General features: G+C 41.9%; 1 protein-coding gene across 1 annotated transcript in view; it reads left to right on the top strand.

Moving 5' to 3' along the window:
• Positions 1 to 8816, top strand: part of aacs (acetoacetyl-CoA synthetase) — a 38750-nt gene extending 29934 nt beyond the window's left edge. Inside the window, exons 13-18 of the mRNA XM_066689179.1 lie at positions 733 to 846; positions 1317 to 1442; positions 2348 to 2417; positions 2516 to 2574; positions 2966 to 3168; positions 5725 to 8816. Coding sequence (XP_066545276.1) covers positions 733 to 846; positions 1317 to 1442; positions 2348 to 2417; positions 2516 to 2574; positions 2966 to 3168; positions 5725 to 5862 — 710 coding nt within the window. The 3' untranslated portion in view covers positions 5863 to 8816. The remainder of the gene's footprint in view (positions 1 to 732; positions 847 to 1316; positions 1443 to 2347; positions 2418 to 2515; positions 2575 to 2965; positions 3169 to 5724) is intronic.
• Positions 8817 to 18018: the final 9202 nt, after the last annotated feature.

The following is an 18018-nucleotide window of genomic DNA, read 5'->3' as shown; positions in this document are numbered from 1 at the left end:
TCTCGAATCTCTGGCGAGCTGTGTTCTTCTCGTCTCTCTTGGTGTAACCTCAGCATCTTTTTGTCTCTCCTGTGATAACACACACACTGGTTATATTTATGGAAAACAAAACAAAACAAAAACTTGAAATAAAAAAAAAAAAAGGAAAGAAAACATCTTTATATTTTTCGAAGATTTTTTTTGTTTTGCCCGTTCATTAAAACATCACGATCTCTTTGGGGAAATAAAACGTCTGGGGTGTTTTCTAGACGTTGCCAGTAAAAAATAAAAGCGGAGTCTGACAGTCCTGTACTGCACCTGAGTGCTTCTTGAAATATTTGCTGTGGAGATCAGATTTGCATAATTCCAGGTGCGCCCAATTAAAATGCACATACGTGTCAATGTATAGGTCTGCCTATCAATCTACCTGTATTGATTTCTCTCTCTCTCTCGTACATATATACATGGAGTGAATGCATCTATGACTAGTGACCAGTGTAGGTTCAGTAACAGAACTTTATAGTTACATTTTAAAGTAATGTTTGCAATGTCAGTTTTACATACATAGAATATGACCTGTTTATGTGTATATATGTGTATGTATATGTGTGAAGTAAGTGTGTGTGTGTAGCAAGTTGAATAGCCATGCTGTCTGGAGGGGAAATTGATAGGCCTGTAGCAGGGTTCATCTGTAACCCTCCCAGGGCTCTTCTGGGTCACATTGTTCATAATTGTGACCTTGTTCTTTGCCAGGTGGAACGGACATAGTCTCCTGCTTCATGGGGCAGAACTTCACCGTGCCAGTGTATCGTGGGGAAATCCAGGCACGCAATCTGGGAATGGCTGTGCAAGCCTGGAACCAAGAAGGTAAAGACTCTCGGACGCAGCCTCGGGTCCCTGTTGCCTCGCTGCTCTTGCTGGCTGCGGTGGGCAGGGGACGTCCCTTCATAAACGGCGCCTCCAGGTTTTAGTGCCACTTCTGAGTCCTGAATTATTAAATGGTACAAATTATTTATTTGATCACTCAGAGCGTACATCTTTTCCCAAGTCGTGAGCTATGTATGGATGATTAAAATAGGCCTGTTATACCTCCCGGGCTGCAGTCTTTGAGGACTTGACATGGGCAGCCCTGCTCTTAACTCTGTATAATAAACAAATGCCTTTCGCACTGAGGGGCTCACTTTTCTTTGCGTGTAGCATGCGTTTTATTTATTGCAAAATGTGATCGCCTGAGTCTTGAGGTTTGACTGCAAAGTGGGTTGAAAGCGTCGGCTGAAATGACCCGACTCAGACAGACGTGCCCCTCTAACCACGGTCGCTGTCTTTGCCTGTCGCAGGGAAGCCAGTCTGGGGTGAGAGCGGGGAGCTGGTGTGCCTCAAACCCATCCCCTGCCAGCCGACGCACTTCTGGAACGATGAGAACGGCAGCAAATACCGCAAGGCCTACTTCTCCACCTTCCCAGGTAAATGCCAACACTCCCCTCTGTCGTCAGGGATGTGTGCATTTTGAAATAAAGGGGAAGGAAAGGGGCACGGTTTTTGAAGTTTGAAATGTTTGTTTGTTTGTTTATTTGTGTATGTATTATTTCTATTTTCTGAGAAGTGATGCCGCTTAGAATTAATTTCTGACTCCACCCCCCCTCCCCCCTGACACTACATGCTACACAACACAATCCCTGCATGACAACACCTGTTAAAACACAGGCACAGGACACACAGACTTACTCCCCTGAAGACACTGGAGAACAGGAGTGTTTGTCTGTATCTCAGACACACACACACACACACACACACACACACACACACACATGCACGCACACATACAAATGACGATGTTTTTCCCCCTGTGGGGCTGGGGCTTTGCTGTCTGGATTTACAGAAATAAGTAAGGTCTTGAGCACGGCTTCCAAAGGACAGGTTGCCCTTGACTGGCCCTTGATGTGACTGGCATCCCGTTTTCCCATGCAAGCTCACAGCCCATCAGCTAGCCAGGGGGTAGGGGGCGCAAGCTGACGCATGTACTTATCTGACGCAGCGAAGCCGTAAATGCAAGGACGCCACAGTCCCCAGACTCCGGCTAAGCAGCTCCGCAGATGATCTCGCCGCTCCAGTGTGCGTGGGAGTTGTGTGTGTTTTTATGAAACTTTTTTTTTTTTCTGTCCAATCCCCCGGAGCCTTTTCCCCTCATGTTCAATTTGCTGCTCTTTCGTTCTAACCAAAGTCTATCGAGAAAGAGGTCTTGTAAAGCAGACGTGCGTGCGCACACACACAGTCAATGCTCGAAGGAAAGGAAAGAAAAAAGGAAAGAAAATAATCTTACTGAGTCCTGTGCTGCTCCGTTCCTGACTTCTCTTTGTGTCTCTTGCAGGGGTATGGGCACACGCAGATTACTGCAAAATCAACCCCAAGACTGGAGGAATAGTCATGCTTGGCAGAAGGTGAATAAAAAAAATAGACAGAACTGAGCATTCTTACTTTTTAAAATATTTGTGTCCCTTTTTTAAGTCAGTTGACTGCATTGTCTGATTGTTTTCAGTGATGGCACCTTGAATCCAAATGGAGTTCGATTTGGAAGCTCAGAAATCTACAACATTGGTAAGAGTTTGATTCCTAACTTCATGAAAGCCTGAATAGAAATAACCAAAATGTTGGTCTTTTTGATAGTAAAAAAACCTGTTATGAAACGGTCATGAAAAAATGTATGTATTTTTTGTTAAATCCTACTTTTTTGTTGTTGTTAGTCAGTTCCCAAGATGGAGGGTTTTTGTGGAGATGATGACAAATTACTGTATGTTGGGTATTGCTATAAACAGGCCTTCTTCTTTTAAATCACTTTTAAAATTCAAAAGTCCTAAAATTGACAAGCTTTTATATCGGAGGCCAGTTATGAACAGTGAAGTCATGTAGCAGAAGAGCAGGAATGTATTTTTGCCTCAGTCTGCTTTCCTTGGTGACCAACTCTCGCTCTCTGACTCTGCTACTGCAGTCGAAGCTTTTGAGGAAGTGTCCGACAGCCTTTGCGTTCCCCAGTACAACAAAGACGGCGAGGAACGGGTGATTCTGTTCCTGAAGATGGCCCCCTCCAAAACCTTCAGCCAGGAGCTCGTGAAGAACATTCGCCAGGCTATTCGGCTGGCGCTGTCTGCCCGCCACATCCCCGCCCTCATCCTGGAGACTCGAGACATTCCGGTGAGACCCTCGCCAGATCGCACACATACATGCACACAGACGCACTGACGGACTCACCAGAGAGCTGTGCAAATCCAGATACTGGTGAAGAATGTAGTGCATGTGCCAGCTTAAAAATTAAATCTAATTATCATACGCAAAAATGAAAAATTGTCCCAGACAAAGGATAAAAGAATAAAAAATAAAACTAAAAACGCCAACGATCACAGCTGCACAGATCCCACACCCGACTCCCCCTCCCCCCAGATTTGTCCTTTAATCATCCCCAATACAGACATGACCACCGATCATCAATCCACCAGACACAGAGGAACACGGACTGCTGCGTGTCATATGTAAACTCCTGCTTCTCTCTTGAGACCGCCAGCACTGTGCAGATAGCAGCAGAATCAGTGACAGATACACAGACCCGCAGGGAGGTGGCTGGTTGGGCGGACGGCCAGATGGATGGCTAGACTGACGGACAGTCAGAAACACAGATGAACAGGTGCACACACAGAGGCAGAAAGAAAAACGGATGGACAGAGAGATTGACTGATTAAGATTGACACATTAAGACAGATAGGTTGTTTAGCAGGTAGATAGATAGATCTCACCCTTTTTCTTAAGACCACCACAGACCCCTGAGAAACTCTTGGCCTCTAACAACCTCAGATTGCATTCAAACAGCCAGCTGTCAACTGAAGACAGTGCTCCTCACTTATGACATCAGGAAAGGGAAGGAGATTAAATGGGAAAATTGCCCTTGCTTAACAGAGAAGTGGAGCTAGGACAAGTATGGCAAACATAATATATTTTAGACGGGAGACGTTGTCACTGTAGCTCATACTGAGCTTTGTGGGGTTACCAAGGTAACAGTTGGCAAGTGCTCTGGTAGAAAGGAACGGAGTGAGGAGCTGTGGTAATTAAAATTAAAATCTAATGTCTTTTTTTCCCTTTTGCTGCTTTTTGTTGTTTCATTTCCTTTATTGCTGGATATTTTGATAAATCGAGTAACCTCCGTGGCGTGTGTGTTTGTCTGTGTGCTCTCCTGAAGAAAGCATTATGTATCAAAGGAGAGTGACGTCATTGTCTTAATTATCCACGTAGTGCAGTGTGCATGTGTAATTGAATGGCATTTGGAGCGTGGGAGGTAGCTGTTTTGGTCTCTGCGCTTTTCAAAGATTCTCAATGACCCACGGTTCCTTTACATTAATGAAACTCCGGCTTGGTGCAAAACCAGCCATTTACAGGGTGCCGTGTTGTAGTACGAGAGTCCAATAGAGTCCCAACTAAAGACTCAGATTAAGTGTGAAGGGTACGAGGGTACTATGTAGTAAGTGCACTGCAGTGCAGTTCTAGGGCCGTAAAAGATATTTGCACTGCTGGGTTACTCCTTTCAGAAGCTGTTAAGCATCTCATCCAAAGGGCCAATGCGTTTAATCTGCGAGAACTTAATAAAACACACTTGAAAAATCACTAAATGGTTTGTTTCCCCGAGTCTCTTGTTATCTTTAAGGGTTGTTGAAATGCAAAAGATACAGGCTTTTCCTTTTTGTTTATTTCGTGCTCTGCAGTTCATCGACTTAAAGCGGCTTCAGCGTCGTAAGAGTGAGATAAAATATTCAGATATTCAGATGCTATTTCTGCTTTTCACAAACACAGAACCGAAGGTGGGGAAAACCAGTGTGATGATCTTTTACATCCCCCCCAGTTTGTGCGATTACCCACTTTCAGCCGCAAGACATGACAGACACCTGCAGTCCCTTGCTTGGCAGGCAGGGAGGGAATTAGCACTCTCGCTGTCTCCAGCCAGACCAGGGATCAATCTGGAACCCGTCTGGCTGCATCTGCAATTAGGGCATTGATTCAGAATCCTAACGATGTAACCAGGGGTTTGCTGCTTAATCACATTTGGAGATGATTATCAATTGTCAGTAAATAATACAAACAAACAAGCATAATAAAAAATAATAAAAGCATATATATTAGGGACAGGCCAAATGGTTGCAGACGTGGTGGGGGGGCGGATGTGGCAGCTGACAGAATTGACAATACAGCTCGCTCCGTCCTGATTAAAACAATGTTCCACTGGGCAATTTTGTAGGTGGGTTGTTTGAGCCCCTTTATGTAAATAAGTGTCCAAGCCTCTTATTATCCGCATAAAGGAGACAAGGCAGTGTGCGCAATCAGAGTACTGATTCACCGGGTGTAAGGATTTCCATATGCCAAGCGTATTTCTCTACCATACAAGACCCTACTGATTTTTCTTTGTATCCTGAGTTTTTTGCTGTCAGTTTTAACACCTTGTGAAACTAAGAAGACCCCCCCCCCCCCAGTCTACTGCCACCCACTGCAGGGTTTGGCAAAGCCTGTGTGATTGATTGATTGATTGACTGACTGACTGACAAATCCAATCAAACAATTAAAGAGCTGGCTTGTGTCAAAACCCCCAGAATGCATTGGTCTGGATAGTGCGTTGTCGTGAGTATCCCTGCTGTAAGGGCTCTCGCGGTGCCGCCTGTGATGTAATATCCTGACTCCTGCTGCATTGTTTGTGTTTCTCTGTGCTTGTAGTACACGATAAGCGGGAAGAAGGTGGAGGTGGCCGTGAAGCAAGTGATCGCAGGAAAGGAGGTCACCCAACGAGGAGCCTTCTCCAACCCCGCCTCGCTAGATCTCTACAAGAACCTTCCTGAGCTCCAGGGCTTCTGAAAGCAGCGTCGGCGAGGACCTAAGACTCCACCGGGACATCTTGTTTCATGGGACTATTCAAAGCTGGTGATTCAAATCATCCAGACTCGGAAAAACACATGACCCCGTCCACATTGAGGGAAAGATCTGGTTTGGTTTGGCACCATGGCAACACAGGAAAACGTGTGTATATATAACTTTTTTGTTTTTGTTTTTTTAATATATATATACATTTTTTTATTGTACATTTCATAGTTTCCTTTTTTTCTTTAGCTTAGTGCTGAGGCAGTTTAACATGCCCTGTTAAGAAAAGAATAATCCCAAAACAATTAATTAATATATGATATTGCTGATGAGTACACTTCCTGGAAGCTAAAACAACCTCAAAGGCCCCATAGATAAACCAGCTATCCATTCTGAAGTGAGTGGTGAGAAAATACAAGTGAACGCTTTTAAATGATGGGAAAATGTCTTAAGCCAGATCCTTCCCTCCTTTCCTGTACTAAGGCAGGTTTTGAGTACGTAAGATGATAGAAGCCCCCACCCTCATAGAAAAACAGAATGAAAACTCCTTCTTAGCTTCAAAAGTAATTTGGAAACACGGGAATGTGTGTGCAAATGCTCTGTTTGAAGTGGCTGCTAACTAAGGGGAGGATTTGGACAGTGTAGGACCTAAAGCCAGGGGCCAGTCAGATATGTGGGGCCCCTTGCATAAGCTCAAACTCTCAGTCAGCAGGTGAAGCTGTAGAATCTGGAAAGTCCGGGTGACGTTTTCTTCTTCGAAGTTTTTTGTCAACCTTCAGTTTTTTATCCACACTAACACACCGGCAAATCGTCCCGTCGTCGAGTCATGGCCTTGTTGTCCTGACTTTTTAAAGCAGCGCTGTCTCGGAGGCCCGCCCTTAGTCCACAGGGTCCGTAGAACTTCAGTGCCAAACGGTGCCAGAAAAGCGCGTTGCTAAATCGAGGGTGGAAACAGAACCTGAAAAGCTGCCCCCTATCTCCGACTATGTATTGTGAAATTCCGTTACTTTCAATTATTTTACATGTTTATCACTAAACTTGGATTGGATTGTTTGACACAAATGATCTTTTTTTTTTAAATAATGTATTGAATACTGTACATGGTGTAGGACTACTCCAAATCTACTCTCAAAACTCAAACTTGAAACAGCATATGTGTTATCTTTTACAATGTTTTTGGATGTGCTTTCATTGTACTTTTGTGGATTTTGTACAGGTAGCAAAAGGAAAAGCTGTATATACTGCTTAAGAACTAGGAGGCCAAGCAAATGAGACATCACATTGTAAAGCAGATAGTTTGCATGTCACACTGGAATCATTTGAAACATGTTTGTGTGAGTTTTTTTGTTTTGTTTAAATCTTTAGAAACTCTATAATTTTTATTTAAGAGGCACGGATGTCCAGAAAATGATTCAATTAAATGCATAATTCATATGGTCACTTGGAAAAAAGGGTATAGATTTTATAGCTTAATTGGACTTAGCAGTGCAAACATGTCGTGTTCTCTGTAACCACAAAGTTTATGGAAATATACTCCTCTCTGCAAGCCGGGCTGAGAACTGAATCTGAAACGACATCCTAATTTAAATTAATGCAAAATGACAAAAAAAAGGTGAGAGGGAAACTCAGTGACAGTACTGCAGACACGTATACTAAAAACACAGGGGCCCCGATGGAAAAGATTCATATCGACAAACTGGAACACAGAAAAAGCAATCGCAAACCTGAAAAGCTTTTTGCTCCAGTGTAAAATGTGCAGCTTTCTATCTTCAAGTATTTCTAGTTCATATACCAAAACTCTTCAGAGAAAAGTAATACATGAACAGAAATGACATAATATACAATCCATAAGTGCTTTTTGTCTGGCTACACCTCTTGCCAAATGTGCGTTACTCTCAGAAATACCAGGAGTATGTTGTGGGCCGAACATAAAAATTGAGATGGAGATGTGATTTGTTGTGCCGATTCAGCCAACGTGCCCCCATGGTTGGGCCTTGAACCCCGGATCCTTTGGCATTCTTCCTGTTTGGAAACGAGGCGTTTTAACACCAAAATACCAGCCCCTGGGGCAGGAAAGTAGAAAAGGCTTTTATTGTTTTTATTTTTTCTGAAACATTTGTTTTATTTTTTCTTCAAAGAGCAGGGATGTTGCTTGTACGTGTGATTGTAGCTGTGCATGTGTCACGCTGACAAAAGCCCATACAGCTTTAATCGTTATCAATGTGTGAACCAATGTTGGCAAAGAGTCTTCTTTTTTATTCCCGTTTTTCTTTTTTCCTTTCAAGGTATTGTGTCACAGTGCTGTCTTGCTGCAGATGCTGTTTGTACCATTGAGTGTTGAAACTCTGTAAATACATTTGATCAGTGTTGTTTTTGATTGTGTTTTTCTCTGCGTCGAGGAAAGCCCAATCAATGCTGTCTGATGTCATCGCAAATGCTACTCTCGTCTTCTTCTGACCAAAGTTTCAGGACTGGGCTCTTGTGATCAGGGAACAGACACCACAAAAAACAGTCTCTTGTTAGACCCAGACCATGTTCAGATGCATTCTGTATGATACACTATCCATTGTGTGTCCAGAGCTCTCAGTACTGTGATACAAATGCCTTTTTTCTTTTCAAAATCATAACACATTGACTAAGCAATAGGTAACTGTTCAATGTTTGTAAGTGTTAAAATCCCCATACTTTTTTTTTTTAAGTACAATTTTTAATATTGAAGGTGAATTTTATTTGAGAGTTGTCATTTCTCCTTTGTTTTTACTTTAATTTTTTAACTTTTATTAATGTGCATCAAATGTAAATGTGCTTCGTGGTCTATGTGTAGACTAGATGAAGATAGTCTTTCACGGTAAGATATATGCATATATATATCTATATATACATACATATATTTGATTATATACAGTACTGTATCTGTCAAGAGGTGAAATAAAGTCATTTTGACAACTTGAGCATGCTGGTCATTTTATTTACATACACTGTTTCAGTCATGCACTTCAGAAGCAAGTAGCAGGGCTCTGAAATACATAGTATTACATATCACCAAATCTAGACATACATGTGTAAGGCACTAGGCTGTAATTGTTATTTTTACAGTGCTTTTTCTGGTGAATGTTTAGATTCATCATGTCATATACAGTGTTTCATTCTCCTGCCTGTCCTGTCCTCCAGGCCCATGTTTTAAGCTGCTGTAAGCACGTGTGTCACAGGCTGGGTGAAGCTGCACTCTTGCAGGCCCCTGACACTCCTTCTTGTGGGGGGTATTGTGACCAAAGCCTAAGCATTTGCTGCTGGTGTAACAGCCCAAACATGTTTTTGTGAGGACACTTTTATTGATGGTCAAATTATTTGTTGTGATATACACTCACCTAAAGGATTATTAGGAACACCATACTAATACTGTGTTTGACCCCCTTTCGCCTTCAGAACTGCCTTAATTCTACGTGGCATTGATTCAACAAGGTGCTGAAAGCATTCTTTAGAAATGATGGCCCATATTGATAGGATAGCATCTTGCAGTTGATGGAGATTCGTGGGATGCACATCAAGGGCACGAAGCTCCCGTTCCACCACATCCCAAAGATGCTCTATTGGGTTGAGATCTGGTGACTGTGGGGGCCAGTTTAGTACAGTGAACTCATTGTCATGTTCAAGAAACCAATTTGAAATGATTTGACCTTTGTGACATGGTGCATTATCCTGCTGGAAGTAGCCATCAGAGGATGGGTACATGGTGGTCATAAAGGGATGGACATGGTCAGAAACCATGCTCAGCTAGGCCGTGGCATTTAAACGATGCCCAATTGGCACTAAGGGGCCTAAAGTGTGCCAAGAAAACATCCCCCACACCATTACACCACCACCACCAGCCTGCACAGTGGTAACAAGGCATGATGGATCCATGTTCTCATTCTGTTTACGCCAAATTCTGACTCATCTGAATGTCTCAACAGAAATCGAGACTCATCAGACCAGGCAACATTTTTCCAGTCTTCAACTGTCCAATTTTGGTGAGCTTGTGCAAATTGTAGCCTCTTTTTCCTATTTGTAGTGGAGATGAGTGGTACCCGGTGGGGTCTTCTGCTGTAGTAGCCCATCCGCCTCAAGGTTGTACGTGTTGTGGCTTCACAAATGCTTTGCTGCATACCTCGGTTGTAACGAGTGGTTATTTCAGTCAAAGTTGCTCTTCTATCAGCTTGAATCAGTCGGCCCATTCTCCTCTGACCTCTAGCATCAACAAGGCATTTTCTCCCACAGGACTGCCGCATACTGGATGTTTTTCCCTTTTCACACCATTCTTTGTAAACCCTAGAAATGGTTGTGCGTGAAAATCCCAGTAACTGAGCAGATTGTGAAATACTCAGACCGGCCCGTCTGGCACCAACAACCATGCCACGCTCAAAATTGCTTAAATCACCTTTCTTTCCCATTCAGACATTCAGTTTGGAGTTCAGGAGATTGTCTTGACCAGGACCACACCCCTAAATGCATTGAAGCAACTGCCATGTGATTGGTTGGTTAGATAATTGCATTCATGAGAAATTGAATAGGTGTTCCTAATAATCCTTTAGGTGAGTGTATATATGTGTGTTTGTGTGTGTGTATCACAGCTTTCTTGAACACAGTTTAGTGTGGTATGCCACGGTTAAGCCAATGCCAAGTGCAGGAAAGCACAGAGCCATGCAAAACCATGACAAAGTACATGCTTTAACAAAGCATGGAGACAAATGGCATCTTCTATCTTTCTATTTCCTGTCTTCTAACTCCCAGGACCAATATTCCCAAGCTTTGTTTTTGGGGTGGGGAACATCATTCTTCATTCGTCCAAGGTTGATCAAGCTTGGCATCCATAAATAGAGCACATGCACAGATACACACACACACACACACACACTCTCTCTCTCTCTCTCTCTCTCTCTCTCTCACACACACACACACACATCTATATATATTAAAATGGGGGGAATTATTTGGCTGAATTACATATACAGGACCTTCCATTTGTCTTGGGAAGTGTTGTCATGGTTTCCTGCAAAACGATATATAGTTGTATTATTTTTCAGCTCCAACAGTTTGGCGAATGTTAACTGCAGGCATGTTCTTCACTATCTGCGCCGCGTGCAGCTGAATTAATCATATCCATTTTTATTTCATTTATTCGCTCTGGAGGTTATGTCATTTATATAACTGACACTTCAAACTCTAATCAAAGTGGCGAGGAATGAGCACCTTGAGGAGCAACCTCCGGTGATGCAGGCCGCCTCCTGCGCTGTCTGATAAACAGCACACCTGCTGCCTGCCTTTCATTACATGCCTCTGGTGTGGTGACATACCTGGGAAAACAGGGTATTTACACCCCTGCTACACTTCCATCAGTGGCCATCTCTGCAAAGTAAAGCTTCCTAAAATTATTATTAATGTTTACATATTTGACTGCCACCTTTATCAGAGGTAACTTGAACCCAATTGAATTACAGATGTGCAGAGTTGTATTTATTTTTGTAGGATGCAGCAGTGCGATACTTGTCAATATACAGAACGAGTCAAGATTACAGTTCAAAAGGCTTAAACAATGAGATCTGTGAACCATGGAGGGAGTAAATGCGAAAGGTGCTTGACTGTAGCAGGCAGTGTGAAGTGGAGCTGTACTGGGGACAACGATGTATACCTGGCAAAGCAGAGAGCTGGTTAAGATGTTGTTTAGAAATGTCATACTGTATATGAACTGTATCTGCACCTCCCTCATAGTCAGTCAAGTATGAAAAATGCACAAAAATCCACTGCGGTTCAGTACTGCTTGTTTAAGAAGATTTTTTTAATGGATGTTTTTCCGTTTAACTGAAAGAGGTGGTGCTGAAAACAAGTTTATATTGATCTGGAGTCTTAAGCATCATATGCACCATGTCACTTTGATGTCTGACCAAATTTCCTTTTGCCCCATTAGTCAGTGAGTGCTCTTCTTGTTTTACTAGTTTCGTATTAAAAGATTTGGCAGACACAGGTTAAAACATTTTTATAACCTCCTCTAATGCAGCCAAGACAGAAAAAATAACCGAGAGAGAAAATAATTTTACCCGGCTGAATACCATCCTGCAAAAAAATTATAATCAAAAGCTATTTTTTCCATCTGGTTTTCCCTTGATACAGATATGCTCCTCTGAGTTGTCTTTTGCAATTTGGGTACCTGTTTTTTTTTCACTCTCACTTTCTCTTTCTCCCTGTGCTCATTTCATTTGTTCAAGCTGTGCGGTTTTATAGCATTTTAAGGTGTGAAAAGCTATTTTTTTCACTTTTGTCAAAGGGCAGGTGCAGTTCATATTAGCATGGCTGAGCTGTTTCACAGATGGGTAAAAAAATTGAAATACATGAAAAACCATAAAAATTGACCTGCAGCATCCATTCTCGTAGGTGTTCGTATTTCAGCCATAATCAATTGCATTTGATTAATTTGTTAACGGGCCCACATTAATGTTTTTACACTCCTGTTTCTATCTCTTAAGTGTCAGAGATATGGATATTCAAGCCTTTGCAGCAGATTTTAAACCCTAGCAGTCTGCTGTGTGTGATGTTTAACACCACAGCCTGATTTATCTGGGTCCCTGCCTCACTGAATCAAACTAATTGGATCAGGAAAGGGGGGGTTGGGTGTGTGGAATGGTCCTATAGTGCTATAATAGACTGACACCCAAGTTAGTTTACAATTATTATAAAGTCTAGCTCTGTTTGCAGTTCATTTCTAGCTTGTTTCACATGTGAATAGGGGAAATATTATGAATGGACATGCTTACTCCACATACATTTATTTGGAAAATCGTTGTTTCAAAGGAGCTTTTCCAGATCAGCAGGGACACAAGGACCTGGGGACACAAATGGAAATTGGGCTTAAAGGCATTAAAGACAGAAAACAGGAGACAATTCTTCACACAGAGAGTTGTCACAATCTGGAACAATCTCCCAGCGATGTGGTAGAAGTGACAATTTGGGAACATTTAAAAATAGACTGGATAGGATCCTTGGATCACTTAGTTATTAATGGACACCAAATGAGCACGATGGGTTGAATGGCCTGATCTCATTTGTACACTTTCTTATGTTTCTTAAAGCTACATACTTCGTCTGGAGTTCTTTCTGACTGTTACCCCTACCAGCGTACTCTTGTCCAGCCCAGTGTATTATAGCACTGCTGAACTTTCCAGACCACGCTACATCTGGACTTGCTGTTGTTGAGTGATAGCTGCCCAACAGTGTTTGACAGGTAGCCGTGGATCGCTAACGGCAGAAGACTGAAAGATTGCAAGTGTTTATTCTGTCTCTGCAGATGAACTATACCTCAGCGTCCGTCCATCATGCTTAAATGATACTCTGGAGGAAACTCCACCCATGCTGCACTCGCACCCCCTTCTTCTTGTAGTGCACGATTTATGGCGTATGGTGGGAGAAACACCGATCGCAGCTCTCCCGTCCATCACAGGAACATTCTGGTCAGATCACAGCACACAGAATTGATTTAATAACCCAGGAATGCATTAAACTTACAGCTCAGGATTGATAGCAGGGCTACTGAGTGTGGAATATTGATGGGCCATCGATCGGGTAATACATAACAAAGACAACTTTTTTTAATTGTCGATGTCATGTTAGAATGCCAAAGTTCATTTTTTTCAATGTGCAACAACTAAACGGGAGCCTCGTTGTGACAAGTCCTCTCAGTTACCCTCAGATACGTGAAGGAACAGGAACATCACAATGCATGCAAAATGTAATATTGATCAACACCTTTCACATGACATATGTATCTGTCTGTTTTTTTCATATTCGACATGGCTTATGTATCACTTGGCCCCTGGACATTTTTATGTACACCCCTTGGCGGTCTTGTGTCCACACAGATTTTAATCATCCCTGATGTCAAGGTGGTATTTGCGTCTCCATTGTGTCACATTTTTAAAAGAATGGATTTGGTTCTCTACTAGGGCACTGAGCACAGAGGTCGCCCCACGCCACATAAAGATGTTAACTTTAGGCTTTTGCAACTTAAAAGCACTGAGGTTCAGTCAATAACCTTTTACGGTATTTGGTGACAGAACAGGTTATGTTTTGAATTTAGCCCGAGGCACCATCCATATAAATTAATTATATCAAAAGTAAATTAAAATACTCTGAAATGAAAACACAGAGGCGCTAACTATTATCAGAGGCTTCGGGGGCCTGCCTGCAAATACATTCATTAGGCAGATGCATTGGCTAAGGCAGTGGTAAGTAAAATTAAATCACATACCCGGATGCTGATCTACTGCTATGCTGTCGGCAAGTAAAGAAGCATATACCTTGGCATCTACAGTATACACAGTCTAATACCTAACATTATTTATCCAGCCGCATTTAAAAAGGCGTTAATGCGTTTTTGCTGACAGTGCATTGGCCTGCAATTTGCCGTACGTATGCGTTTGCCTTTCTAAAAGGACAGATGCAACTTCTTGCCTCAACGATCTGGCAAATTGTAAGCAGATTAATTCAACACACTAGTGGTGTTCAATCTCATAGCTTGCTCTCCACAAACCCCACGTCTCACTGGATTGCACTTAACACCCTTCACAAACTCAACCCTGCCCCCCACCCCATCCTACGAAGTGTGGGACAGACCGCACCCTCCCATCCTCATCAGCTCTGCAGACCAATTATCATCGCAGCAGAGGAGCTGTTCAGTAAATATTAACACTACCCATAACGTACCGACCTATAGTCCTGTTTCCTTTGATTCTGAATTTTATTTGATCAAAACCTTGAACACATTCTGATTTCAGCGTTTCCGAATGTGAGATCTGTTTCACTCGGCACGCACGCCACCATTTCTTTCTCCTGTGTTTTGACAGCTACCTTCTGGATTTCATTGATGTTTTGTTTACTTCGCTATGCTTTTTAAAAATATATTTGTTGATTCATGCTTCAGTATTGCTCAGTATTATCTCCACTTTTCAGTGAAATATTCATTTGCAAAAAAAGAAAAAAAGGACAAAAGGCCGAGGGCATAACTTTAGCGTACATAAAAACAATATGATGTTTATTTATTCTTGTCTTGATTTCAAAGCAGACTTGTAGTGATGCAGTGTGGGTTTGGATTTCTGACTGTAGAGCGTGTCAGCAACATCACCTTGGTGTTTACGTACAAACAAACGTATAAAATAGAAAATTTATGTCGTGTTATCAGGTTGCTGACTGCAGAATCTGCCCTGCAGTACTTAATGGATAAACTGGGAAATCCCAATTGTGCAATTGTGCTGAACTGATGGTCACAAAAGGGCAGGCCTTGATTACGTCTGCATGATTATTTTGTTTGCTTGACCGTAACCCGAGAACACACTGTACATTCAGATGATAAGATACATACTGAAGACGGGTATTGATTTTTCTAATTTGTTCCCAAAGTCCTCTAAGGGCAAATATTTTTACAATCAGTACTTTTAGCAAAATCTTATTTCATTGTCAGAATGACCTTGAGAGCAAGCTGTGTGCAAAATATTGATTGGATGGGCTTCTCTGCAGATTTTTTTTATAAGGAAGAATGGTCTCATTGTATTTAATAAAACTTAATGCATCTGTGCTTGAGTCCCCCAGTGATTAGTCTGCTCTTGACAACATGCACAGTAGGCCCACTGTTCTTTTGCAGGATTATTATTATTTAAACATTCCTAATGTCCTATATACTTATTGTATTCAACTTTCTTATTATTATTCACTACTACTACTACTACTACTACTACTACTACTACTAATGTTAATGATAATAAACACTCCTAAATAAAACAAAATCTCTCATTTTACCTTGCTACACCACACTACATTTGACTACATTTAAGCATATTTAAGCACTCAGGCAGGGAAATAGTCTCATTTAGTCTCATATTTAGGCCATGGTCCCATAAACATTACTAACCTTTCAAAACTAAAGTCGTATCATGTATATCCCGCCTTCTAAAGGCAAGTAACCAAAACAGAGTCGGTTTCCAAAACCTTGCTTCACTGATTGGGTCACATACTTCTGCTTGAAGGCGGGACTAAGCAGAGTGACAGTCCAGATGGCCAATGTCAGGTAAGGATTATTGTAATGAAAAAAACGGAGGAAGTAACACTGAAGTTGGGAAGCGTTGTAAAAGCAGGCGATGGGCTGTATGATCTCCATCAGGAAATTGGGAAATATGAGTTAAATATACTGATCAAGTGCAGTGCGAATGCTGTGAACAACATTCAAAGTGTTCATAATCACCAATTGGACGCCATGAACATTCTAGCTCTCTGATTGGTCTTGATTTTGTCCCTTCAACTTATGCACTAATCGTTGCACAGTTTAAAGTGGCGCCAAACTAAAGCTGATGAAGAACGACTGAATGGACTGGCGACAATATCTATTGAGCATGAACCAGCTCAACAACTGGATTTAAACGGAGAATGCACGTGCCTTTGCAGGGAGAAAAACACACGGGTCAACTTGCATTAGTGGTAAGAATGTTGCTTTGCTGTCTGGTGAATGCTTTGGGGGGAGTTTGGTCTGTGCGAATAATAATGATGTTGTCTATCCAGATATAGAATCCAGCTTACGTTTCATTGAGCCCAAGCTGTGATTGCTGTGTTTAACATCTATGGTCAATGGCTGTACTGCAACGTTCTGGAATGATTGTCCCGGCAACGAATTGTACAGAGCGCAAAAATGGCCGGGCCAGCACCACAGTCAGTATAGGAGATCATACAGTCTGATTCTGAAACCCCACGTACTCGATGACACGTCCTTGAGAGTGGAAATGTTTCAAAACTAAAGTAAGCCTACTAGCATATGATTATGGTATTTGAAAGCACCTTGTGATTTACAAATGAAGCACTTATGACACTTAAGCTGCGTTCTACCAAACTGTGTCTTTTCCAAATTGGGATCGTATTTGCATATTATTAAGGGGTTGTGATGTACAAACCGCTTAATTACACACTACCGGTGCACACTACTCCTAACCTAAAATATACTGTTACTACTCTGATTACAAATTGTCACTATTGACCTTCCTACTGCTATAAGAAATAATACATAACCAGTTATATAGCATGCAAAAAGTACTTTCACATGCAAAGCATCTTTAGATTCAGATTCTTCAAATTCTAGTTCTTCTTCTTCTTATTAAAAATAATAATTCTTACATATACTCATACTAACTTACATTCCCCCGTGAAAAATAAATACCTGCTATTATATTACAACTACCACCCTACTCACTCTACATGTTGAGTGACTTTTCTCAGGATGATGATGTTGATGACAATGATGATGATTATTATTATAAGCTTTATTGCCCTTCTAGCTCTTTTGGAAATACAGCCCTATACCGTGATGCTCATGAGTACAGTGCAAATTATAATGTCTACTCGTGACACCTCGGGAATCTAATAAAAGTCTTTCTAAATGTCATTCTCCGTGAAGGCACGGGTCGTGAATGCATGGAGGAGCCGGGGAGCCCAGCGCGTCTGCTTTATGACGCTGGTGATTTGCATTAAATAGGCCGCCGTGTTAAATTACAACTGCAAAACAAGATGTGTGTGCCTGCCTGGTGGAACCTACTGTTATGATGTCGGGGAGCGGCTTGCAGGTGGTTTGAAAAGTGCTCTGAAATTACCCGGCACAAGCAGAATAATTCCCATGATAAAGTGGAAATATTAAATCTATTGTCAGGCGGTAAGCAGTCCGCCTGCTAATGGAGCTCCTCCATCACTCACTGAGCACCATCTTACATAGCTAAGCTGTTAGCTCAATTTTTTATTTTGTTTTTGATCTCCGTTTCATCACATGTCCACCTTTGCTGGCGTGGTTTGTTATCTAGGATAAGGACACAGGCAGACGCATTTCCTTGTTAAACTAAAGCAGGGCATGGCTGTGCTCTGATTTTGTGTGTATAAAGGAAGGTGTGTGATTAATTCATGCTAGTCACAGTAGAGAACACGTTAATAAGTATATAGATAACAAGGCAGCTCCAGATAAGCACTTAAAGACAACGCGTTATAGGGGCTGCATGCAATACACGAGCAACTGCTGTAAAAACTCTCACTGAGGCCTCAGCACTGAGTGTAGGTTGATGTTACTCTTCTGGGATCGCTGGTTCTCACCTGACTTCC

This window comes from Amia ocellicauda, chromosome 17 (genome assembly GCF_036373705.1).
Source record: "Amia ocellicauda isolate fAmiCal2 chromosome 17, fAmiCal2.hap1, whole genome shotgun sequence".
Taxonomy (NCBI): Eukaryota; Metazoa; Chordata; class Actinopteri; order Amiiformes; family Amiidae; genus Amia; species Amia ocellicauda.
This window is presented reverse-complemented; position numbering and strand designations above follow the sequence as displayed.